This window comes from Camelus bactrianus, chromosome 22 (genome assembly GCF_048773025.1).
Source record: "Camelus bactrianus isolate YW-2024 breed Bactrian camel chromosome 22, ASM4877302v1, whole genome shotgun sequence".
NCBI lineage: Eukaryota > Metazoa > Chordata > Mammalia > Artiodactyla > Camelidae > Camelus > Camelus bactrianus.
In genome coordinates, this window is record NC_133560.1 from 23,064,963 (window position 1) to 23,091,407 (window position 26,445).

The 26,445-nt window shown below is 55.2% G+C and overlaps 1 protein-coding gene across 1 annotated transcript; it reads right to left on the bottom strand.

The window, feature by feature from the left end:
• Positions 1-19: 19 nt before the first annotated feature.
• TECR (trans-2,3-enoyl-CoA reductase) lies at positions 20-26,065 on the bottom strand. Its single transcript, XM_010954137.3, has 13 exons — positions 25,924-26,065; positions 3,057-3,107; positions 2,304-2,355; positions 1,918-1,962; positions 1,731-1,834; positions 1,538-1,653; positions 1,348-1,453; positions 1,159-1,231; positions 1,028-1,071; positions 898-955; positions 732-820; positions 354-399; positions 20-272 (listed from the first exon to the last, which is right to left on the bottom strand). Exons 1-13 carry the CDS (start codon positions 25,936-25,938, stop codon positions 145-147), a joined length of 927 nt encoding a protein of 308 aa, XP_010952439.2. The 5' UTR covers positions 25,939-26,065; the 3' UTR covers positions 20-144.
• Positions 26,066-26,445: the final 380 nt, after the last annotated feature.

Consider the following 26,445-nt stretch of genomic DNA (forward strand, 5'->3'; position numbering starts at 1 on the left):
GAAACACGCTGAGTCTGAGTCCAGCTGGGCAGATGGGTTTTATTCCAGATGCTGGAGAGCAGTGGTTCCCTTTCTTCCCCTAGAATGACACCTGGGTAGGGGGATGCGAGCCCACGCGGCTGCGCCTGGGTGTGGGGGAGCCGTTCAGAGCAGGAAGGGTATGATTGGCATGCGCAGGGGTGGGTAATCTCGGAACTCCTTCAGGTAGCTGCGGTGCTTGCCCTTGGCCCAGATAGTCATCTGGGTGAAGCCCACCAGGGAGAAGAGGGCCACTGTGGGGCAGAGCAGGGGAGTCAGGGAGGGCTGCACACAGGCAGGACGGGCGGGGCCCCCGGGGAGAGGCAGTGGCTCACCTGGGAGACACTGTGTCATGATGGCAAAGCCAATCCAGGACCCCACCTGTGGGCAGAGTGGGCAGGGTGAAGGCAGGCAGGGCTGGGCAGCCCTCTGGGCTACCTTCCCACCGCCCCTTCACCAAACTCCAGTGTTTGAGGGGCTTTGAGTAAAGGGTGACTCATGATGAAGCTGCTCCTCAGCCCCCAACAGCCACAAGCCCAGCATCACACACCTCCCAGCCCCCAGCGAGGCCAGTCTCTCCATCTCCAAGTGTTCCAAGTTCAAACTGCAAAAGCAGCTACAGAGCCAGGCACCTCTCTCCTAGAGGCCAGCCCCTCCACGTGGGACCCCATGCCTCAGGAGGGAGAGGGGAGGAGAGCAGGGCAGACCCTCACCTCGTAGGTGTAATTAGGGCAGGACACCAGCAGGAAGAGCCATGTGAAGGGGTTCTTGGTGGGGTATGGGATCTTCCTGGTCTTGGACCCTGGGAGGGCAGGACAGGGGGAGTGAGAATCCCCGGCCCTGCCTACTAGCGCCCCCTGCCCAGGACAGGCCACTCACCAGCTGGCCGCAGGTCCCGCAGGGCCATGTGGATGGAGAAGTTGCCGAGCTGGCAGATCTGTCAGAGAAGCAGGCTCAGCTCCGAGCCCCCCGACTCCCCCAACCCCGACATCCACCCCAGCCTGCTTACCACAAAGATGGCGAGTGCCAGTTTAACCTGCTGAGCTCCGTAGGCTAAAGAGGAAACAGAGAGGGGAGGTCCTGAGGGGAGAGCTGGGGGGCGGGGTTCACAGTGGGGGCACGGCATCCCAGGCTACTTACTGGGGGGTGTGTAGAGAGGGTGGTTGATGTAATAGGCCATCCATGCAGCAAAGCCCCAGTAGTAGGTGCAGTTCTGAAAGGGAGCAGGGCCGGGATGGAGCCAGGCCCAGTGGAGGGCAGGACCCTGGGTGAGGGGAGCTGGCGGCAGGGACGAGGTGGGGGTGAACAGGCCGGCAGCTGGAGGCTCACCTTGAAGATGTTGCGCAAGGGCATGGTGCCGTGCGAGAAGCGGTGCACGAAGAGTGTCTCCAGCAGGCGCTTGATGTAGTGGAATGAGTGGCAGATGCAGGCGAGGCTGTAGGGGTAGCCAGTTCAGCCGGGGCAGGTCCAGCGGGCCTTCCCCCGCCCCCTGCCACCCCTCCCACCTGGCCCCACTCACTGCACCACCGTGTGCCGACTGGACGTGAAGTCGTATTTGTGGCCGTAGATGAAGGGCACTCGGAAGTAGAAGAGCAGGTAGATAAAGAGGGGTCCCGCATACTCCGTCAGGAAGACCTGGGCAGGGGAATGGGGAGTCACCCTGAGGTGGCAGATGGGAGACGAGGCTGCTGGGAGAGGGGGCCTGGACTCACCGTGACCCAGCTGATCTGGGCCCCCAGGTCTCGGAAGTAGAGTGTGGCCGTGGTGCCCACGGGCAGCTTCTGCAGAACATCCTCATCCTTCAGGGACTTGCCCTCTGCGGAGAGGCAGGCCAGGGCTCAGGGGCTGCCCACTGCCACCCACGAGCCCAGGCGCAGCCAAGCAGACAGCTGTACTCACTGGGGTCCAGGCGGAGGGACTGGCGGGCAGGGTACCACTGCGGATCTGTGGGGAGAATTGAGTGGCATAGCACACAGCCTGGTGGGGCCCTGGGACCCAACAGCTCCTCCAGCCCCCGGGCAAGACCTCTGAAGCTTGTGTGGCTCCAGGACACAAACCGGAAGAGCAGGCAAAAGCAGGATGTTGTCCTTCCGAAAGCCCAGCAAGGGCGTTCCTGCTGATGGCCACACGGGGGCACCCACCCCAGGGAAGCCCAGAGAAGCCTAGGCCACAATGGGGGCATCTTCCGCAGGCCCTTGGGGGAGACGCATGCAGGACGAGGTCCCACCTAGAGGCCCCTATGCAGAGGGGTCCCGGAGGGCAGTGTTGCTGGGCCCTGGACTTACGGCTCTTGGTGAATAGGTTCTTGATCTCTGCAATGGTGGCTTGGGGCTCCACCTGGGAGAAACAGGCCATGGAGATATCAGCCCTGCGAGAAGCCCAGACCCAGGATCCCTCCTGGTGAGGCGGGATGAACTGGGGTCCTGGACAGCCACTATGGGAGCAGGGAGGGTTGGAGAGCCTGGTCATGGCTGACTGGACAGCCGCAGGCCTAAGGGCCATTTTAACCAGGCAGCCAGGATGCCCCCCCGCCCGGGGCCTGGCTGGGAGATGGTGTGATTGTGGGGAGCTGGGCTTACCTCTCTGCCTACCTCTCCAATCCACCCCCACCCCCACCCCCTCCTCTCTCGCAGCCCCCTCCTCCCCACTCCGAGTGAAGGCCCTCCCTGTTCCAGACTTCCTCTGGGATTAGACAAGCCCCTTCCCCTGGCCTGGCCTCACAAGGGGGCAGGTCTTGGAACTCCACCTCCTTCCCAGTCCCAGAGCCAAGCAGGGTCCACTGAGGCTGTGAGGTCCTCTCACGCTGGGAGGCCAGCTCCCAACCACACCCAGGGGCCAGGGTGCTCCATCCCGAGGGGCCAGCTGACTGGGGCAGGCCCAGGGACAGTCCCCCTCATGCACACCCGGCAGAACGGGGGTGGGTGTCAGGACACGGCTGGGAGGGGCACTCCCCTCTCCCTTGGGGCCAGGAGCCCTGGGATGGGGTGGGTCCCAGGCCTAGCACCCTCAGCATGGCGCAGCCTGCACCACAGTCCCACCTTGTCCAGGAAGCACAGCTTCTCCCGAGTCTTTGCGTCCAGAATCTCCACCTCAAAGAAGAGAACAGCCTTTTTAGGTTTCTTGGCTGCTTTGGGGGGCGCAGGCCGGGGGAGGCCATTGAGGCCGAAGACAGGTCCGAGGCCCTGGCTGGACTCCCGGGCCACCACGCTCACACTCAGGTCCATGCCGCCCCACTCTGCCTGGGCAGCCAGCGGCCCCAGCTGCCGGCCGTCAGCCCCCACCACAGACCTCCCCACGCGAAGTGCTCTGGGCCGGGCCGGCGCGATCAAATTCTGCCGCGGTGCTGGAAGGGAGCCCGCGCCTGCCCTGGCACTGCCGGCTTCTGTGCAGATGTAACCTGAGTGGCCCAGCAGCCATGGCCTGGCTAAATATAAAACTGCCCCACGCTAAGCCCCCCAGGAGTCATGCCACACACAACCCAAGGGCTGGGTTGTCCTGAATATGAGGCTTTCAAGTGGACACGGACCCACCCCAACAGCACTTGGGGAAGGGAGATGCCCAGAGGTGGGCCCCCCTGCCCAGTGCAGAGCAAGAGCCAGTCACCAGGAGGAGGAGGAGAGGCCAGCGGGCAGCCCAGGCCCCAGCACCCAGCTCAGGCCCACAGAATTCACTGGGCTTGGAGAAATCCCAGTTATTTTGAGAATCCATGAGATAGATCATCCATTTTCCCTTCTGAGCTGTAAGAGACACTCTGGATTATTTTCCTTGTGCATTTGTGTTTCCAGGGAGGTGACAGATTCCGGGGTTACTTGTGCAGAGAGCCTGTAAGTGTGGAAAGGGTCAGGAAACCAGGAACTTGCCAGCAGGCGCCCCCAGCCTGGGCTGAGACCTTAGCTCCAGCCTCCCTGGCCTCCCTCTCCACCTTTTTCTCACTAGGTCCACCCAGGCCTTGTTCAAGGCCACCTTCAGGGCAGTCTTCCCACCAGGTCAGCCCAACATAGCACCCTCATCCAGGCTTTGAGTCCCCCAAAGCCCAGAGCCAACAGTGGTGGAGCAAAGGAGCAGTGCCGGGAGGGAGGGAGCCCTCAGGGAGATCTGACGCACCTATTCCAAGCAGGTCCGAGAAGGCCCCTGGGCCAGCAGTGACCATGAACTGCTGGGGGAGCTGGAGTGCAGCCTAGGGGCCCAGACCCATCATGAAAGGCCTGAAGGCCCCATTGCAGGGCTTGGCACGGATCCTGTCAGACATGGGGCTGTGGAAGGCAGGGTGGGTCTGACCCCAGGTTGGCCACTGGGCAGCAGGTGCTGAAGACCATTCCAGTGCCTGGTAGGCCCTCAGTCAGAAGCAGCACGGGGAAAAGAAGCGGAACTCAGAACCCCAGGGCAGGGCCCCAGACAGGGTTCTTGGACGGCACACCCACTCACCCAGAGCCCAGGCAGACATGTCCACTGCAGCCAGAACCCCTGCAAAGGGAAGGGCTCCCCTCACATCCCACTGCCAGTGGGGGAGGCAGGGGCATGGTGTGCAGCACACGGGACTGAATTGGCCCTGCCACACAGTCACTGGGTGACTCCAGCTGTCACTCCTCTGAGCCTCAGCTTCTCTGGGCAGGTAAGGTGCGTACCTCAGGGGCTGTGAGGGCCCCACAAGACAACGCAAGTGAGGTGCTGACAGGAAGGGCCCTGAAACCTCAGGCCATGAGGACAGGTGTGAGGAGACCCTGTGGTGCTGGGACGAAGGGAAAGGCACAGGCCTGGGTTCAGATCCCGGCCCCCCTGCTGGCCAGGAGGTCACTGCCACAAGCGGGCCTGTTTGCCCATCTATGCTATGCCCGCCCCAAGCCGTGGATGTGAGGGTGGGAGAGGGCCCAGCAGCCAAGAAGTCCTAGCCAACCCTACTGCTGCCGCGCTAGAGTGCGCCTGCTGTCACCTGGGGGCTCTGCTCGGCCACGTGGCCTTCGGGGGCAGGTTACTGAGCCCCTCTGAGTCACAAGGTAACAAGGCCAGACAGCGGGACCAGAAACAGGAAACCAGAAACAGGGAGCTGGTCATATCGCCTGTACCAAGGGGACTCTTGGGAGAGCGAAGGGGCACATGTGGAATGTGCCAGAAAGGGCAAGAAGAGCAGGTCCCCGGGCAGGCACGGGGCCTGCCCTGTGGCTACAGGTGTATTAATAGTTCCTGGGTCCCAGGCGGGCAGTGCCCACGTGCCTTCGGAGCCCATGTGGTCCGCAGGAAGGCAGCACCGCACCGACGGGGAGAGCAGGCCTCCGAGTTCCTGCTGAACCACTCAACAGCTTAAAATACAACCAGCCCCTCTCACGGCCGGCCAGCTGCTGGGGGAGGGCTGAAATCCTACCCTGTCCCCAGACCCGGGCACCGGACCAGGACCCAGGAGGAGAGTATGGGCCGTCGGGGGCCCCGACTGGCTGCTGGGAAAGGAAGCTGGGCGGCAGGAGGGGCGGCCGGGACCGGGGCCACGCTCCCAGTAGCCGCCGCTGCAGCTGTTGCCACCACCCGCCGCCACCGCCGCACCCAGGCCCGCCGGAGGCCAGAGAGGAGCCGCGGTGCCCTGCAGAGGTAAGCCTGGCCCTCAAGGGCCTGGCCGCTGGGGAGGGGACTGCCCCAGCCCAGGGCCACTGGGGTAGCACAGGTCCTCATTTGTCATTGCCTGTCCCCAAATCCCGGGCCCTGGCGCCGTCTTTACCCAGAGAGAGCTCGGAAGGGCCCTGGGCCGGGGTCGGGGGAGGTAGAGGGGAGGGACCCAGGACCTCTCTTACTATTTTGCAACTCCCTGTGCCTATATAATTACTCCCCCAAAAGTTTAATTTTTACATTTTTAAATGCCAGGTGGGGAGGAGGGGAGGCTAGGTGAAAGAAGCCAGATAGAAAGGGTCTCCTATTTATGTGAAATGTCCAGAATAGCTAAATGGAAGGAGACAGAAAGCAGACTGGTGGTTGCCGGGAATGGGGGAGGGGAGGTGGGAGTGCCAGCTAACGGGGCCTGGTCTCCCTTTGGGTGATAAAAGGGCTGTGGAACTAGACAGAGATGACACCATCAATGTGCTAAATGTCACCGAACCACTCACTTTTAAATGGATTTTAATTGTATGTTATGTGAATTTTACCACAATGAATTATTTTTTAAAGGGGGAGCTAACAAACTGGTCCCAATTACCCATAAAAAGAAAAGGTCCAGGGACAGAGTAGCAGGTTCCCCACTCTCCCACCCCTCAGGGCTAAGGGCCCAAATGTGAGACCCGATCAAGTGCTCCCCAGTCTTCAGTCCCTAAGCTTACCCTCTACTGCACCCCTCCCTCCCCACTGCCACCCCCACCCCCTGCTGTGTGCCTGAGTACACATCTCCCCCCCATGCTTGTCACACACACTCACACACCCCTGTGCCTGCCTAGGCCTGAGGCCAGAGTGGGGTGGGGACCAGGAGAGGCCTGGGACTGCTGAGCAGAGCCCGAGACAGCGGTCCTGAGCACCGCAGGGAGGGAGGCAGCAGGCCCAGGCCCCATTCCTGGGGAGAAGGCCAGGGAAGGACAGGGAGTAGCGGTAGGCCCTCCTGAGGGAGATGGGGCAGCCCTTCCTGCCCCTGCAGAGGGAAGGGGCTGGGGCAGGGGGCTGATATGTTCAAAGGATGAATGAAGCAAAGCCTGTGAGGGTGTGTGTCACTGACCTGAAGTCCAGGCACTGGCCACAGGCAGCGGGTGTGGCCCCAAAGCCTCAGGCACAATGGCCAGACAGGGGACAAGGACAGGGCAGGAGCCCTGGCCTGAGGCACAGGAGGGTGGGTCTGCGATGACAGTTCCCTATCCTGGGAGGAATTCTCACCCAGAGTCCCCAGATTCCGGGGCCCAGCCAAAAGCAACTCGTGGCAGCACAAGGTCAGGGCTTGGGGGAGAGGGGAGGGCAGGACAAGGGGCAGGGCACAGCCCACCCTGCAGGAGGGGTAGGGGAGGGGCAGGCCCAGAGGGGAGCACCCAGAGCCACTGTGGGGCAGCAGGGCCCAGTGTTCACTGCCTTCGTGGAAATGAAGATGCTGCTGATCAAGGGAGCAGGAGTAGAAAAGCCCATTTTCTAAGCACCTGTTTCAAGCTAGCATGGGTACCCAGAGTCAAGCAGGCAAGGGTCCCAGGATGGTCCCCATCTGGTAGATGAGAAAATTAGAGCTCAAGAGTAGGAGAGGCTCAGGGTCTTTGCACATGCTGTTCCCACTGCCTGAACCGCTCGGCCCTAGGCCCCACAGGGCTCCTCCCTCACCTCCTCAGGTCTTGAGACAACTTCTCAGTGAGGCCCTTCCTGACCATCAACTTAAAATAGCAACCCAGACATTTACCATCCACCTCCCACTGGATCTGCCTCCCACTGGATGGTCAGGGAGGGCAGGGACTGTCCTGTTCTCAAGTCATTTCCCAGCACCTAGAACAGCCAGGCGAGGAGCTGTGCTCACTAAACACCTGTGTGAGGCACCAGCCCAAGGTCACACAGGTGGGGCCTCAAAGCTCCCTCCCCACCATGCTCTGAGCCAAGGCCTTTCCCTCACTCCTCCATCACCGTGCTCTGGGTGGAGAGGGGGCCGCCCACTGCCCAGACCCGAGGGCAGAGGCAGGCGCCCCAGTGCAGGAGCTGGCAGGAGGCTTTCCCTATCCTGGGCTGGGGGCCTGGCTCCAGGGAAGCCTATGTGAGGCCTGCGGACACACACCCACCCCCCAGCTCCGGTGACCCTGTGGGGCCCAGCACTCTGGCTGCCAGACCTTCCTCCCGGGCTCTGGGGCACTGCTCACCGAAGGGAAGGGTCAGGGATGGTGCCAGCTCTCCTAGGAGCCATCTGTCTTCACCAGCAACCCCACGTGGCTGACAGGCTCCACACAGCCTGGGCTCTCGGAGGCGGCACCACAGGCCCAGCAGCCCCTCACAAGGAGGCTCTGAGTTCAGAAAGATTCAGCTATTTCCTGGCTGTGTGGCCCGGGACAAGTTACTCAACCTCTCTGAGACTCCATTTCCTCATCTACAAGTGGGCTGCCCCACTCCTGCTATCTCACAGGGTCACTGTAAGATTTCCAGATGATAACCACCACCACTCTGGGTGTGTGTGCTGGGGGAGAGTGCAGGCAGCAGGGACAGATGATAGTGACGTGCTTTGCACCAAGAGCTGTGGAGAAAAAGAGAATGGCGGAGGCAGGAGTGGGAAGAATGGCCATTTTGGATAGAGTGGTCAGGGAAGGCCTCCCTGAGAAAGCGCACACACATGTCCAGTCTAGAATAATTCTAACAAAGAATAAACGTTATTAGACCTATATGAGCAAAAAAGAAGGGGTCGACACACAGGGAGCCGGGCCCCTTCTCCCCAGATTCTGACCATGGCCATGAAGGGGCCGAACCACACCAAGGTCACAGAGGTGGTGCAATGAACTGGTGACAGTAACCCTGAACCCTAACAATAGCAAGACGCGTGCGATGGGAGAGGCAGGGAGAGGCGGGGCGCACCGCCGGCTCTACTACAGCTCACCACCACCAGGAGCCTGCTGCGCTCCCCACCGCCCCCTTGTGGCCACGGCCTCTGCTCCCACAACCCGGAAGGGTGTCCGCAGAAGCCTGAGCTCCAGGTAAATGACCCAGGTACATCTGATGCAGGATGGGATCAAGAGAGCCTCACATTCATTCACTCCCTTCCTTCTTTCCTTCCTTCCTTTCTTCCTTCCTTCCTTCCTTCATCCTTTCCTGCCCCCCACTCTTCCCCTGGGTACTGCAGTGAACAAAACCAAACCCCTTCCTTCACAGAAGCTGCATTCCAACCTGTGTGCTGGGGGGCGGGGCAGACAATAGTGGCATGTTTTGCACCACGAGTTGTGGAGAACAGAGAAAGGTGGCAGGGGTGGGGTAGGGGAGGATGGCCATTTTAGACAGAGTGGTCAGGGAAGGCCTCCCTGAGGAAGGGGCATCTAAGCAGAGGCCAGGGGAAGTGAGGGAACAGACCATGCACACATCAAGGGAAAAGCGTTCCAGGTAGAGGGAACAGCAAGTGCAAAGGCCCTGAGACTGGACTGCCTAGAATGTTTAAGCAGCAGACCAGTGTGGCAGGAGCAGAGTGTGCAAGGTGGACAGAGGGGAAGTGTGAACAGGGAAGTGATGGGCAAATCATGCATGGCGCTGTGAGCCACAGGGGGGACTCTGACTTTTACTCTGAGTGAGATGGGAGCCATGGAGGGGGTGAAAAGTGGGAATTTTGAACAGACAATGAAGATGGAGGTGACGAGGCAGATGGTTTGAATTGGGGGGGGGGGGGAGGTCTAAGGTTCTGACCTGAGCCTCAGGAAGGAGGACCAAGTAGAGGGGCAGCAGGAATGGTAGGCGCCCCCTGATCCCAGGTTGGAAGAGTTTACAACTGCAGGTCCCAGGCACCAGTGTCCAGAAGGCTTCCCAAGCCAGGAGCCCAGGCCCCTTTTGACCTTTAGTTTCCCCATTTTTAAAAACAGAGTGGGCCCAATGTTCCTCAGGCCCCTCCCATCGGTAAACAAGACTCCCAGCCGAGGGTGCAGGAGCCATTAACTCCATTTCACAGATGAGGAAGCCAAGTTCAGCGGGGTGAGGAGTGCACCCAGGTCATGCAGCAGTGAACTCCTGAGCCCAGACCCCCCACCACACACACAGGCTGCTGGGCCACACCCCGAGCCAGCATGCAGTCTGCAGAGGGCCCGCACCCTGCCTAGAGCAGATTCTCTGGGACCCCACAGTGTCTGCCTGCCAGAACAGGGCCCTGCAACTGAGCCTCCTGGTGCTGGGCAGCCTGGCACAACCCAGCCAGCACCAGCACACAGGGGAGTGTGGGCTCCAGCGGGCGACATCTTCTCCCAAGGCTGGGGCCCACCAGGCCTGCTGTTGGGGCAAGCCCTGCTCCGTGCAACCCAGGACTCCAGGCAAAGATGCAGAGGGCCCAACAGGTCCTTCAGCCAGCCGGCCCCCACAGCCCCGGCGCGGGGCTCAAGGGCTGGTGCACCCGGAGGATGGAGGCCTGGCCCCAAGCAGCGCAGTGCCGGCCCAGCTCCCCCACTTCGCACATGCAGAGGCTTCAGCGTGTTCACCTGGACTCAGCAGCTCAGCTCTTTCGGCTCCTTCTCCCTTCCACTTTCCAGAAATATCGAAGTCACACTGCTCATGCCAGGGCAGCTGAGGAGACATTGGGTTCAGCTGCCAGGAAGCCAGCACAGGCCACACCTGCTGGGCCAGAAATACCTCCTTCCCCAGTGGCCTTAGCTCATGACCCCACTTCTCCGCGGCGTCTGGAGTGGTTGCACCAACCTCCTTGAGGTGCCACAGTTGGGGGGAAATGTCACCCAGGGTGGGAAGGGCAGAGAGGCTGACCACCCACTCCCAGGCCCTCAAACAGCTCCTGCCTCCCACCTGCACAGGCCAGGGTCTGAATGCCAAAGATCCAGAGCCAGGAGAAGCTGGCGCAGCCCAGGAGCATCTAGCCTTGGAGGACATTCTTCGGGTGCTGAGCGCCCAGGCTGGCTGCTGTGACCACAGAAGGCCCAAGATGAAGGTGATGCTGGGCCAAAACACAGTGAGGACTCTGGGTTTCGAGATCTTTGACCAGCAGGTCCCTGGTGCCCACAGTTACAGGCTGTGCCTTCAGGGCCTCCAGGGGGCGCTGTCCTGGCAGAGCGGAGCTGCGAGGCCCTGCTCTGTTGGAAGTGCTGCCACTAGTTTCATCTATCAGATGCTTACTTTGTGCCAAGGACTGTGCTAAGACCTTTACCTGCATATCTCACCTAGCCTCCCTGGGCCTGTAAGCTAAAGACTGTGACCCCAGGTAGGCAGCTCAGAAACTAGGGCTCAGAAACAGGGGGGGCCCTTGATCACAGCACGTAGCCAGGAAGTGCCAGAGCCAGTGCCAACCCAGCCTCCTTGGGCCCAAAGAATCCCATCACTCACCACACAAAGCAATACCTCCTCCACGCTGAAGAACAGGGCTAAATGCTAACAGAAAAAAAGGGGGGAACAAACCCTGGACCGAGTTACCTGGAAGGTACCCTTCCCCGCTCCCTGCTGACATTCCAACTCCAGCACATCCAGTCTTTGAAGGTCTGGTCTCTGCAGAACCTGTCAACTCCACAGGGAGGGCCACTGGGAGGCTGAGCCTGCCCCTCCCCTGGCCCCACCTCCTTTGGCCCCAGCAGAGTCAGGCCACACCAAGGGCAAAAGGCCTGTCACCCCCACCGATACCACCCAGAGGGGCCCAGGCAGGGTCAGCAGCTGTCTCGACACTTCCCGCAAGGCTTCCTGCCACAGGACTAAAGCCACCAATGAGCCCGGAGAGATGATGCCACGGGGGGTGGGGGGGCCTCCAACACTGAGCAAGAGGCGTTGCTGCAGAGGCCAAAGCCAGACCAACGTCCCTGTCTGAGCCCTGGCTTCTCTACCTGGTAAACAGAATATTCATTAGAGGACCTGACAGAGATGATTCCGGTGGCAGATGTGGGAGGGCCCTTCCCCGCCCTGCCCTGCCCAGTGGCCCTGAACCCTGACTGCTCGTGAAACACACACGAAGAGTCCTGGCCTGGACAACTCAGACAGGGACATCGGGATCTCTGATGGAAGACCAGGCATCTACAGCTTCAAAAGCTCCCAGTGAAAGATGGAGGTAGCCAACTCCCCTGGGCTGCCTTCCTCAAACAGGCTTCTGCCCTATGGATGATGCCCCAAACCCTTACCACCCAGACCCTCCCACTTGGGCGTGAGCCAACCCAACCTCCTCGGTCGCTCCCCACCGCTTCCCTGCTCCCTCTCCCAGCGCCATCAAGCAAGGTTAGGTTGGCACTGTCACCCCACTTTACAGATGAGGTGGCCGAGACTCAGAAGCACAAGTCACCAGCCCAAGGACACAAGTTACAAGCTCTAGGGGCAGGGCTCTGCCTGTTCTTGCTCTTAAGAGCTGAACACTCTTCCTCCAGGGCTGTCCCTAGGGTCAGACCCCCGGAGGACAGTCCAGATCCACACCCCTGCAGCACCCCCTCGCAGGTTCAAGGCTGGTGACCACAAGGTCTCTCTGCATCTCTGGGCAGGAAGGAACTGTCGGGCCAGGAGGCTGGAAGAGGTGGAGAAGCAGAACCCTATGGATGCAGGCTGACCTCGAGCTGACCACAGGCTGACAGGAGCAGCAGAAGGAGCTCACGAGGCCGACTCCCGAGCTGCGCCCATCATGCCCAGCCCCAGTGCAGCAGGCAGGTCAGTCCACCCCTCGGGAGTGCAGCTTGTGCAACAGCCCAGTCTGGTGCCCCCGTGGCCGGCCTGATACCCGCAGCAGCAGCTAACGCCTCCAGCATGCTCATGGTGAGCCAGGCATGGAAGCAAGTCCTCGACTCAATTATCTCCTATACTCTTAATCCCCTTTCACAAGTGAGGACACTGAGGCTTATTCATTCACTGCATAAATAGTGACTGAATACCTACTATATGCCAGGCACTGTTAAGGGCTCTGGGGGTTCAGCCATGGAAAGAGACAGAAGTTCTTGCCCATGTGGAGCTGACACTGCAGCAGGAACAGAAACAATAAAATAGTTACACATAACGTAACAGAAGATGACATGTGCCATGCGAAAAACAAAGCAGGAAAAGGGGACAGGGAATGGCAGGTGAAGGGAGCTGGCAGTTTCACACAAAGTGGTCAAGAACGGACTCCGTGAGGAGATGCTGAAGCAAGTGCTGAAGGCCGCGAAAGAAAGGGGAGTCAAGAGATCCAGGGAGCACATCCAGGCAGAGGAATGGCCTGTGCAAAGGCCCTGAGGTGCAGCATGCTTGGTGTGCTCAAGCAACAGAGCTGAGGCCCGGGGGGGGGGGGGGCAGGAAGGGAGGAGAGGAGGTAAGGGCAGGGAGGTGACAGGTGGTACAGGGTCTCTTGGGCCAGGTAAGGTCTGTGGCTTCTACTCCGAGTGAGGTGGGAACCATAGAAGGTTCTGGGTCCCCCTCGGGAAGTGACCTGACTTGGGTTCTTAAAGGATTCCTCTGGACTGTAGGGAAATAAGGATGGAAGCAGGAAGCCCAATAAGAGGTTATCAAGACAAAGGATGGCTTAGACCAAGGGGTCGGCAAACTATGGCCCACAGGCCAATTCTGCTCTACCACCTGTTTCTGTACATGCTAAGATGATTTTTACATTTTTAAACAGTTGGGAAAAATCAGAAGCAGCCTATTTCATGACACCTGGAAATTATATGAAATTTAGATTTCAGTACCCACAAAGTCCCAGGCACTGGGACACAGCCATCCTGTCTGGGTGACAGCAGCAGAACTGAGAAGCTGTCACAGGGGCTGTGTGGCCAGCAAAGCCTGAGATATTTATCATCTGGCCCTTCACAGGTAGAGCCTGCCAACCCCCGGCCTGGGGCTGGTGATGGCAGCAGGGCCGATGAGAAGTGGTGTAATCCACATGTATTGTGAAGGCAGAAATACAGGATTTGCTGCCTTTGGGACATGAGGCGTGAGAGAAAGAGCCAAGTCAAACAGCCTGGGGTCTGGTGATGGGAAGACTAGAACTGCCATTAATTGGGGTGGGAAAATGCAGTTGGCTGGGGGAGGTGGGGGCAGATCTGGGCTCAGTTTTGAACCTACTAAGTGTGAAATGCCCATTAAATATCCCCGAAGAGATCCAGCTCACTGAGAAATACCACTCCTCTTCCCCGGAATCAGACAGAAACATCCACAATAGAGCAAACTCAGCATTCTTTCAACACTTTCTTGGTCACGTATCCCTAAAATAATTTTGCAAGCTGTACGTACCCTCCATATCCATTTTTAAGTTGACATCTAATATTTTTTACCTGAGATTTAATAGTTGCAAAAGATGTCATTTCCAGCCTACTGTAGATATTGCAAATTTTATATAAACATTCATGAGGCTCTATTAAAACTTGCTAGAGTCTCAATACCCTTTAAAAAGAAAAAGCTATAAACAAGTTCTTTACTATTTACACCTTTTTTGCCTTGAAGTTGAATTCTGTTCCTGTTCCCCTCCCCATGGGAATTTTATCCCAATACATGCTCGTGACTGAAGATCACTATTGAGCATCTTAATTATTGCTCAAATTGAAATTTAATTTCTTAAAAACATTTTCATGACCTAAGGCTCTACATTTAAGAAGAAAGTCCTTCACGATGAGTTATTATTACGATATCAGCTTAGCATACATCATAGACATAAACCATCAACACAGCATAAATCTATCATAATAGTTACTAAACATTAACCATAAATAGTAGGTAATTGGCACTGCCTCTCTCAATGGGATGGATGCATCTTTTTTCCCCTTAGTTCCTGTACCCAAGGTAAATTTTTCTGACTGCTAGAATGAGATAGGGCTTTTATTCTGACATTTCTTCATTCTTCTCCTTTTTAAAGTAAACGCTAAGGGGTGAGGGTATAGCTGAGTGGTAGAGTGTGTGCCTAGCATGCACAAGGTCCTGGGTTCGAGCCCCAGTACCTCCATCAAAATAAATAAATACCTAATTACCTCCCCCAAAACAAAAAACAACAAAACAAATAAAGATAAGCCAGTTCTTTAAAATTAACTAATTAGATAAAGTAAACACTAAGAGGCCATGTTCACAAAAATAAGCAGATGAGAATGGACAGTTTTGTTAAAGCAAAAAAAAAATCTCAGTTGTAAACTCCTTCTGAGTTACAGGCCCAAAGTCTCACAAAGATCTACTATCAGAAATATCTGTAAGGATCTTCCAGCTGACTAGCCATTAGGCACCACTTCACTGTTTTTGTGAAATCAGTGACTTGTGTCCCGGTCCCAGACACTGGCAACAGGCCCCAGGCCCCAGGGCCCGACGTTGCTCACTTTCTCACCCCAACGCAGAGTAGCAAGAGCCAAGGAGCATGACAGGCATTACCCAGTCGGGGTGGGAGATCCAGACTCCATCTCCCAGTCCAGACTCAGCCCCGCAGGCCACCCATCTCCCAGAGCTCTACATGCCCAGAGGAGCTCCAACTAAGCACATCAAACCTCCAAGTACACAAGCCAGCGGGCTCTGCCCAAGGGTGGCTGCAGCCACCTCCTGCATAGCTCTCCAGCTCCCTGTGCCCCTCGGGGATGCCAGGCCCAGGCCAGGAAACCCACACAGCGCTGGAAACGGTGTCCGGGGCCCAAGCAGAGCTAGGGTGTGCCTGCTACGTAGGGACTTGCAAAGGGCTCAACTGCATACAGAGGGCATCTGGAACCCCCAAAAGCCTTTTCTGCTGACTGAGAAGTTCCTGTTCTTCATTTGCTCAGCAAACACTTATCACAAACCTAGATGTACCGGGCCTATGCTAGGTGCTAGACAATGAACAGAAAGACCTATGTGTGACAGCTGCATGCTGGGCAGTGTAGCAGGGGCCGGGATACAGTGGCCCAGAACCCCCTCCCGGACCTTCTCATGCTCAAGGGGAACATGGGCAAAGAATCCATCACATAACACAAGGTCAGGATGTACCAGTTGCTGGAAGAAAAGAATAGGGCAGGGAGCCCAGAGGACCACACGAGGTGGTCAGGGAAGGCTTCTCTAAGGAAGTGTGGTTTGAGCCAAATTGAAGGCCGGCATGAGGTTCCCTGAGGGAAGTACAAAGGCCCTGAGACAGCACAGAGCTTGGCAGGCCTCCAGAAAATCAAAAGACTGGAGCACACAGTACTTGAGGGCGAGCAGCTATGGAGGAGGCTACAGCGGAGAGCAAGACAAGTTCTCTAGGTTTGACCGTCGACTGATGAGAAGTTGCCAGAGCCACAACCCGGTTTGGTTTTGAGAAGGATTCCTCTGGCTGCTGGGGACAAGGCGGGAAGCAGAGACGGCAGTGAGACTCTTGTAAACAACTTGGACTAAGGCATGGAGGTGGCAAGTGGTGCAGAAGACACCATAGTTCCTGCTTCCTGAGGTGCCACTGATTCAAAACAAGCTGTCAATTTTCGGGAGGAAAAAAACACATATGTCAACATATGATAAAGAGGTAGACAGATATAAATTGTAAGATGCATCCCAACTTCAGGAACACGAAAATGCCAAGGGGAATAAATGCACATCTTGGGATGAAGCGAGGAGAGTAGTAACAAGTGAAAGAGGATTTTGGCAGGAGTGCCGGGCTTCTGGAATATTTAACAGGCCTAGCCGCATCTATAAAGGGAAAGGCGGTTTAGAAGATACTCAGCAGCAGCTGTTGAGAGAGGGGTGCACGAAGCTGCCCCTGGTTGTCCTCTCCCCACGGTGTTACCTGCGAGCAGCAATACAGGCCAAGGCCGCCTGAGCCTCTCCCAGCCCCACGGCCTCTGCCAGCTCCGCTCTGCCGCTCTGGTAGAGAGTGAAATGAAGCAAAGGAAACCGACCCCGGAGTCTTCACACGGACACCCCTCCTTATGCTTCCACCGCTTCCTGCCCGGATGCTGCAGGTTCCCAAGCCCAGCTGGAGAGACTGGAAATGGTTCCACTTCAATGGAAACGGTGCCATCCACGGAGGCGCCAGGGGAGCCAGGATGCGCTGAAAGCACAGGGCCTGGGCCCGCTTCTCAGACTGCGCCCGGAGGAGCCTGGCGGGAAACAGTCCTGGGGCTTGCCGGTCATGGTTAGCGCTTCCTAAAGGATCCCCATCTTAGTCTTACACGAAAAGTCACAGTTCAGGTAACTTTGGGTCAAAGGGGGAGGAGAGGGAATGGCCAAATTCCAACATACCGCAAGATGAGCAGTGGCCAGCTTCACGATGCAGGAGCAGGCACAGGAGCCCACACTGCGGCCCGGGTCCCAGGGAATGGCCAAGCATCCCACAAGCAGGAGGCTCCCTCCTCCTCGCTGGGTTGTGGCCCCTTCTACCATGTGCAGGTCTCTACCAACATGCAGGTCTCTACCAACATGCACGCAATGGCTCAATCCACAGCCAGGGGTGCAGAGGAGAGCCTCACACAAACAGCGATCAGAAGGTGCTAAGTGCTACTCAGACAAACAAAACAGGAGAGGCGACAAGGTGACAAGTGTGGCCTGGGTGGGTCAGAGGGCGCCTTTCGGAGGAGGTGATATTTGAGCTGAGATCTGAATGACGGGATTCCCAGAAGGGACAAGCAGAGCCACCTCTCCTGAAACCGTCCCAGCACTGGATTTCCCCAGCTCAGCCCCAGCCCATCCTCAGTGGATCCCCACCTCCAGCCAGGAGATTCTGTGCAACCTGACTCTCAGCAGTGCAGAGTATTCAACAAAGTACTCTTTCAGACTGTACACTGCTCCCCAAGAATTCTGCTGTTACCCTCACCCCCCCAGCAGAGATATGCTCCCCCAACCCCACCTCCTGAGGTGCATCAATTCGGTGACTCCCCCACCCCACTCTTCTCCTTCCGAGTTAGATTCCTGAGGTGTCCTGGGAGATGGCTTCTCCTCACAAGAGACTGGAGGCTCCAGCTCTTAGACCCCTTCAAGTTCAGCCTGCTTCCTGTAGTCCATGAAGCCCCAATGCCAGTGTTAAAGTGCCCTCCCCCCCAACTCAACAGACCCCCTCCCACCCTGAGGACAGGCACCGTTCCCTTGGACCCCACACACAACTGGCATGGTCCCCAGCTAGTGCTCCCTGGTCCTTTCAAAGTGGAAAAAAGAATTCCGAAGGAACCGGGAGACAGCATAAACCCTGCAGTCTCCCAGGCTGCCTGAATGGCCCAAGAGCCCTGCTTACATAAGAGCCTGGTTCGAGTAGGGACAGGGACAGGGCTGTGCCAGCCTGCCAGTCACCAGGAGCTACTGAGAGGCCCTTTATCCCTCAGAGGGCTCGGAAAGGCTCGTGGCTCATCTCTAACTGACCATGGGACTGGAGGCGGGGGGGGGGGGGGGGAGTAAGCCCCAAACACCATGCACAGCGCACTTGCCAGTAATAAGGAAACACCAGTCTTGCACATTTATCTAACACACAAACACCATAACTTGAGGGCCCTCCAAGAATTTAACAATGAATTGCCCTCTAAAAGTTAAACTAACAGGAAAGAGAGACTTCCATCACCTTTGGGACAAAGTCCACAGGTGTCTGGGTGGTTACACAGTCTTGCCTGGCCGCCGGGGTCCCAGGGAATGGCCAAGCATCCCGCAAGCAGAAGGGTGAGACATCTCTCTCATCTCTCGACGTGGGAAACCTGGCCTCCGGGCCTCTGCACAGCTCTTCTCCCCTCTTCCCCAAAGATCCCCTCCTTCAGGCCTCGGCTTAGATGAAAAGACCCTGAGGCAAAGGCTGTGTTTCATTCAGCCCAGGATTCCTGGCGTATGATGAGCATAGGGGGAAAAAATATATGTTGGAAAAATGAACTAATAAAAAGTGATGGACTGGAAAACAGATGAGTGGAGCGCACCAGGGCAGAGCACCCAGACTAGCAGAACCTGTCAGCAACTGTGCAGCGATAGGCAGGCCCACCTCCAGAACTGGCAGCTCCTGTCTCAGCCTACCCAGGTTCCAGGAGGAACGGAACCACAAGGAACAAGCCACTTGTGGAGAGGGTGGACCCAGGGCTTATGGCCACTCATAAAGCTGACTTCTCTAGGTCAGGGCCACTCAGGACTGGCTGCATGGGGCCACCTCAGCCTGACATGCATGACAATGGACTCATCCAGGTCCCTGCAGCAGGCCCCAACTCACCCTTCTACTACCCATGAGCCTGACCACAGGCAGAAGAAGATGCATTCATCCATCCATTCCTGAATCATTCATTCAACGAGGAGGCACTGGCCAGAGGCTGGGGAAGCTGCAGGAACAAGACACAAAGGGATCCTGCCCTCACAGAGCTCACAGTCTGCGAAGGTAGAAAGACCATCAAGTACCCAAATGAAAACGCAACCCCAGCCCAAGGACAGCCAGAGGAGATGAACAGGGTGCTGGGGTCACACTCCAGAGAGGATGGTCTAGGAAGGCCTGAAGCTGAGCACTCAGGAACAAGAAGGGAGCAGGCATGGGAAAAACAGAGGGAAGAGCATTTCTGGCTGAAGGAATGGTCTATGCTCAGGGCAGGAACATGGCTGTGGATGTCTGACATGAAAGCAGTGTAGCAGGAGGGAAGCCAGGGGTAGAGGAGGACAAGAAGCCTCTGGCGGGGGGAGAGGGGGGCGGGTTGAGGCACAGAGCGCTAAGATCCTCCCCTCTCTGTGGGAGAAGACCCCCGGCTGCCACCGGGTGGGCAACAAAGCCTGGAGGGGCAAGAACGGAAGCGGTGCACTTCCGAGTAAGGAGGCTGTCACAGGCAACAGATGACCAGGCCCACTTCCAGCACCAGCTTCCTGGAATGAGTTCTTGTCACAACAGGTTAAAAGTGGGTCTGACTGTGCTTTGACTTCGCTGAGATTTTGCCACAGAGAAGGAAAGAGGAGATCATCCCAAAATGTGACTTGAGCGTGTGTGGTATCGAAACTGATCATTGGCATCTGGGTCCTTCCTTCATCTTCAGGGCATGTAATTGGCATGAATCCATCTCCAGGAGGCTGATGCGCCTTGTTCATTGACAAGTTTTGAGGCATTCAAAAAAAGAGGCCACACGCAGAAAGCATTTCAAGTGGCCTCACTGATGCAGACCTGTCCTCATCTTCCTAATGGTCTGTACCTTGACTACCAGCCAGGAGGTGTGCTGGGCACTTTACACTCCCCAGTGGTCCTCTGAGACAGGTGTCTTTCTCCTGGCTTCATAGATGAGAAAACTGAGGCTCGAGCAGGTTAAGTAACTATCCCAAAATCTGGTGGCCTCCAAAGGCCATGTCCTCACAGCCACACTTCATTCCTTCCTCAATGCACAACCACCTGGGCCCACCCACAGTGAAGCCCATTTCAGGTCTAACAGAATCTGGGCTCTGCCACTCACTAGCTGTGTGACCTTGGGCACATTGCTTTGCTTTTCTGTGCCCCAGTTTCCCTATCTGTCAAGTAGGGATAAGAATAATACCACCTTCATAGGCTTATTGGGAGGAGTAAACGAATTAATAGATAAAAAGCACTCAGAGCGAGCACTGTATTAGCAGAGCGAGCACTGTATTAGCAGTGGCTTTCATTACTATTCCTATGATACGCTGGCTGTTCCCAGGTACAAAAGCATGCTCAGCTGCCACTGTCAATATCAGCAAGAGGGTGTTAAGACCCAGCCTGAACTTGACCAACCAGCCTAAGGTCTCTGGCCTTTCTCATCCAGCCAAGCCTGACAGTGAAAGTGCAGGGTTTCCCAAACGAACTCAAGTGCGTTAACAGAGGAGCTAGTCTTTTGGAAACACAGCCCCATGCAGGGCCATCAGCCCTCCACTTCTCTCACTCCTCAGGAACCAGTTATTCAAGAGGCTCCGCTGGGCTCAGGGCTCCACCCGCCACCACAGTCTCCCACGAATGGGTGCCAACAGCTGCCCCACCCCACCGCCCGCCCAACCACACCCACCACTGGCTTCTCCCATCCACCTCCTCGGCCTCGGCCCCGCCTCCTCCACCCAGGCCCCGCCTCCTCCACCCAGGCCCCGCCTCCACTCTGCCTCCTCAGCCTCAGCACCACGGTTTAGGTCAACAGAACGTAAATGTTCTCTGCTGTGCTGTGCCTGGCACTGAGCTGAGCGCTCTCCCCGCATCTCCTCATCTAATGCTCACCAGAGCGGTAAATCCTTGAAGCGATAACCCCGTGATGAAGGAACCATTATGCCCAGCACTGTGCTGGTCAATGTGCAACATGGGGCTGGGAAGGGGGAGGAACCTGATTTGCCTTTTTCTATGGTGTAAATACCACCCCAGACCCCTCCCCTCACCATGGCTGATTTCAAGCTGTCAACCTGATGTCCCTGAACGCAGAGTTGGGAAGATGAGTACAATGAGAGCCAATGCAAGCCAGCTAGGGCACACCCTTGCCCCAACCCCCATTTCATAGACGAGAAAACAGGCTCAAACGGTTACAGAACTTGCCCACGGGCTCCACACTTTGTACGGGGCTGTTAAGAATCTAAACCCAGCTCTGATCCAAAGCTTTGCAGGCTTTGCTATCTTCCCAGGGGGGATATTGCCCAACCCAAAGGGGAACTGACTGTGTGGCCCCAGGAAAGCCCCTCCTCTCTGAGCCTCAGGTCCCACATCTGAGAGTTCTAGAGAGTTCCAGAGCTCATTCAAGCCCAGGGACTCCGAGGTTCTAAGTACCCACAGCAAGGGAGTGGCTGAAGTGTAGAGCTACAATACCAAGGGTTAGAGAAAAGGGCTCACCAAGAGAATCAGCCAATGTGAATTACCACCTACTCAGAGCAAGAAACCTGCTCTGAGGGTGTGGAAAAGCTCAGACAGCCCCCTCCCCAGCCCCAGGCTCTTGGCTTGAGGCACAGCAACACAAGAAAGGTCATTAAAACTCACCCTGCTTTCCAGACTCCCCAGTCCCACTCTAGCTCTCACCTCCGAAACTCTTGAGGGGCAGCCTATCCGATCTGAGGGCAGAGGGACTCCCTCTGCCAGTGAACCACACTGGCACACAGTGGCCCTCTCTCCCACCCACCCCACTTCAGGGATGCTGTGTACTCAGAAAAGCACAGCTCAGCCACCAGCCGCCTCAGGGCAGCACTGCAGGGAATTGTTGCAGGGCGAGAAAATGAAGTCTCACAAATCTGAGGCCAAGGCCCAGCTCCACTGCTTCTTGGCTCTGTGACCCTGAACAACTTAGTCGACTTCTCTGAGGCCCAGTTTCCTTAGCTGTAAAGTAGAAGTAATACTCATGGCCACCCGATCAGGTGCTCACAGGACTCAATAATTGCTGGTCACTGTTACGGCAGCATTATCAGCACCACTGTGGCCCTGGCTCCCCTATGCACAGGAATCAGACAGGCCTGGGTCTGGATCCTGTCCCCACCACCACGTGACCTTGCACAAGTTCCTTCATGTTTCTGAGCCTCAGGTTCTTTATCCACAAAACAGAGGGACAAAGGGTACCCACCTGTCAGGGCTTCTGGAAGAACACAACAAATGTGACCCCTCCCTGGTACTATTATCATCAAGCAACAAGAAGTCGCCCAGGAAGAGGGGATCAGAACCGGGGCCCCATCCTGTCAGCATATGCAAAATTGATCCCAAAAACATTTTCTGAAGGCCTGTGGATGCAGCAGGAGGGTGTGAAAGTGAAGAGATCACGTGGCCCCCACCTCAGAACTGCTTGCCTTCCTGCAAACAGGCACCAAATTTAAAGTGCAAAAGTCAAAGAGCCCCACATGTAAAAAAACAGGACCTGATGGCCAGAAAAACCCTAATTATCCCTCAATCTTCTACTTCAAAAGGACACAGGAATTCAGAGGAAAAAAGTATGGGAAACAGCAGACACTTAGGATTCCGCCTCCCAAGTTAAACAGATATTTATTTATATTTGACTCTATTTACAACAGATTCCTTAAAAAAAAAAAAAAAAGACATTGCGGAAGCCTTCCCTACGCCTTTCCCTCCCCCTCCATCTCTTCCCAAGCAACAGTTCCTCTCACTATCATGTAATTCCCACACATTTCTCACTTCATATTACAATTTATCCTTACTTAAGCACATATCCATAAACAATACATGAAAGTCTGGTATGGTATGTTTTTTCAATTTATAAAATCTTTGGCAACTGCTTTTTTTCATGCAACATGATGTTTGGAGATTTATTAAAGGCCCAGGTAAATCAAACTAGATAGTTTTTCATATAATGGAATCAGGCACAACAGATAAAATAAATGAACCAGAGCTACATGGAGCATCTCCCCCTTTTATGCATGCACCTTGATGGCCGATTTCCAGCAATTTCATAATGTTCTTTAATACTGGCTTTTACTGTCACACATAAAGAGATTTTGCTCCAAGGGGCTCAGGAAGATTAAGTAACCTGCCCAAGGTCACAATTATTTAGTGAGTAGCAGAGCCAGGCCTATCCAAAGCACACACACCTATAACACCATTACACAGGAGTCTACTTTCTCAATTTTCACCTTCCTACCAAGTTCTAAACAATTGCCTCTAGACCACAACTCTACTTCCTGGACTTCCACGTATTTATTCCTGTGTTGGAAGCAAAAGCAAGAACTGTGTTGGTCTAGGATTATCCATAAGATGAGCACCCTTTTTTTGGGGGGGGGGGGATCCTAAATGGGACAGCGGGGACCCCAAGAGGATGAGGCTTCCTTGCCTCCGGCTACCCAACTGTGGGAAATGGGCAGTGACCTGGGCTCAAGGAAGCTGAGAGGGACTGATCCTCCCAGGAATTGACAGACTCTTTTACAGGATGGAGTAACTATTTTTCCAGTTGCTGCTAGGATCACTACTTTGATTTCTCATCTGCAATGGCAAAACAAAAGTAAAAAAAAAATCCTATAGCCTCAGATAAGCAGTTCCCATATTGACCCCAAGACAATCCCAAGGCCTGCTCTGTCCTTCAAGGAGCTGCTTCACTGAAGACCCAAGAGTAACCTGTTCTACCTGCTGCATCTCAATTAGGCCACTGAAGGGACACATTTTCCCCTCAAAGCATAGAAGGGAGAATGGCAGTATCAGCAAACTCCTACCGAAACAGCAACAAACCCCCCCTCCAGCTGGAATCCCACCTGCTGAGAACATCAGATACCAACCTTCACTGTGGGACACGGAGCAAGTCTTGCAAACTTTCTGAGCGACAAATCTATCACTTTATGAATTGTGCTTCATCATCTCCAAGGTCTCCCTCGGAGCCAAAAAGGTCTTTTTTGGGGGGTGTTAATCTCTCAGTGGACTAGGGGTCGCTTAGAGGTGAAAGGATGGACTTAGTCCCAAATAGAAACATATTCTTTGATGTGGAGAACTGAAACCTTTTATCAAACTGTTAAATGTGAAGGAAAGAATCTCTGCTGTTTTTATTGAGCCACAACAAACATCTAGAGTAAAGCTAACCCACCTGCTGTGCAAACTGGGCTGGAAGACAACTGCTCTTCCTGCACAGAAACTCTGGAGCTATGGCCTCAGTGCTTACTTGGCAAATGTTAGCAGAGAATAACAGAGAACACAGCAAAATAACGATTTTATTTTTTTCTTCAAGGTCACGTGAACAGTGGGTCTGAAGCTCCCCCTTTGTTCTGGGAGGGGAAGGGTTTGAGTAAGGTAGATCATGTCCTCCAGTCCTAGCCATGGGCCTCAGGGTGTGCCCAGCTTCTCAGAACCAAAGAGCCCACCTCAAGCGTCCTCAGGGGCCTACCTTCTCTGCCTGCCAACTAGCAAAATTGACTCCTATTTTGTAAAAAGACACATGTATCTTCCATCCTGCATCTTTCAAATTGAAAGTGGTTTGTTCTCTGAGGTGACATAGAGGGTTTGGTGGGGGGGACTATATTAGAAAAGCTTTATGATAAGAACTTCATTTTATAATCATAAAGTTGAATGAAGCATGAGAGATTATTGAATCCTACCTCCTAATTTTTGTGCCACATCATACAGACTTCTGGGTTAAAAGCTTCAAAAGATTCTGGGTAAATTACCCCCAAAAGTATTCATAGTAATAGTAATAATAATAGTAAAGGAGGTGGGCAGAAGTAGTGGTATTCAACTTGTGAATAAAAACATAGAGATCTTTCCTTGCACTGACATGAGCCACCTAGTATAATCAAATTCATAGAGACATAAAGTAGAATGGCAGTTGGGCAGGGCAGAGGAGAGAAGGGGGGTTAGTTTTTAAGGGGTAGAGAGTTTCATTTATGCAAGATGAAAAGAATCGAGTTCTGGAGATGGCTGGTGGTTGTGGTTGCACAACAATGTAAATGTCTTAATGCCACTGAACTGTACACTTAAAATGTTTAAGATGGTAAATTTTATGTTATGTGTGTTTTACCACAATTTTTTTAACTGGGAAAGAAACAAAAAATAACGACAAAAAACCAAGAAATCTCTCAACCTGCTAATTTTCATTTGGGGACCAGCATGGCATACCGGCTAACAACTGAGACTCTGGAGTCCTCAGTTTCTCTCTCTGTTCTGCACTTACTAGCTGGGTACCTTTGAGCAAGTCATTTGACATCTCTGAGACTGTTTCTTCATCTACAAAAGTGAGAATAATAATTAACAGTTTCTACCTCACAGGGCTTTGAGGATAAGAAAACAAGGTAACAGAATCTACTAGTACAAGAGTAAGTACCCTCTAAATTATTCTTATTATGAACTTTAACAATACACTAGTTTATTTGTTACTTTTAAGTCAGCAATAATTAACTGGTATTTAAATTGGTAACATTATATTATCAGCTAGGTTGATAAATGCATCAGAACACTTCGTTTTAAGGGAAAAAGAGGCCCAAGTTAGGAGCTAGAAGACTTCGACTTCAAGAGTGGTTGTGGGCGTGAGATTTCTCCTCGGCGACATGCAGGGACTAACTGAGATGATCTTTTAGAATATCAGAAAGCAAGATCAGCTTTGGGCTCAGTAGCGGTAGCCAGCACTAGAGCTACATCTCCTTCACCGCCTAAGCTTCTCAGAGGGAGACGACCCGGGCGAGGGAAAGGGTCCAAAGGTCGTGCCAAAGAGGGCTGACTGTAAAATCCCTTTCTAAGCTCGAGGCATGGTGCAAGGTTTGTGCAAGACACCGTCGGATCGGGAACAAAGGTCCCACATCCACGCTCCTCCCCTGTGCAACTCATCCTGCAGGGGGAACTGCAAGGAACCTACAAGCTTCCCAGGTTCGGCTGGACCCCAAGAAAACGCACCCCTAAAACAGCCTGGGTTGCAAACTATAAATACCTCCCGCGCGCATGCGCACTGCGACTTACTAGCGGCCCCGGGGCACAGCGCACGCCTATTGCGCTTGCGCCGTCTGGCTCTGCTTCGGGGAACAGGGTGAGAAAGGGGGATCCCGTCATCTCACGAAGGAAAAAGAATGGGTCTGTGGCGGCCGCTCGGTCCCAGTTTCCTCGTTTCTTACCTCGTAATGCTTCATGGCTCCCTCACACAGACGCTACCGCTCCTGCTGCTGCTGCCTACCTGCAAGAGACACAGCACAGGATACCTCACGCGCTCACCACCGCCGCGCAAGACTAACCGCGGCTCCGCGTCCGCCCCGCCCCTCCCTGCCGCGCGCACCCCTCCAGCCAATCAGCATGCGGGGCGCCCACCTTCGCCCCCACCCCTCAGGGCGGGTCTGAGCGAGAACTAGCCGCTGTCGCCACAGAGCTAGCCAATCAGCTTGCGGGGCCCACAGAGGGGGCGGAGCGTGGGTAAAAGGGAGGTGGATGGAGAAAGAAGGGCTTGGCTACCCACCAATCAAAGGGAGCCTCCGGGCCTCGAGCACCCTCGCCCCGCCCCTTAGTGGCGTCGCTGTGGAAACCAGGGGAAGCGACGGTTACTGCAAGGCGCGGGGCAGGAGCAAGCAGCTGAGTGACAGGGAGGGCAGCATCCACATGGCGAGCAGCTCGGCTGGGTGAAGGTGGGCGGCCCCCGGGAGGTA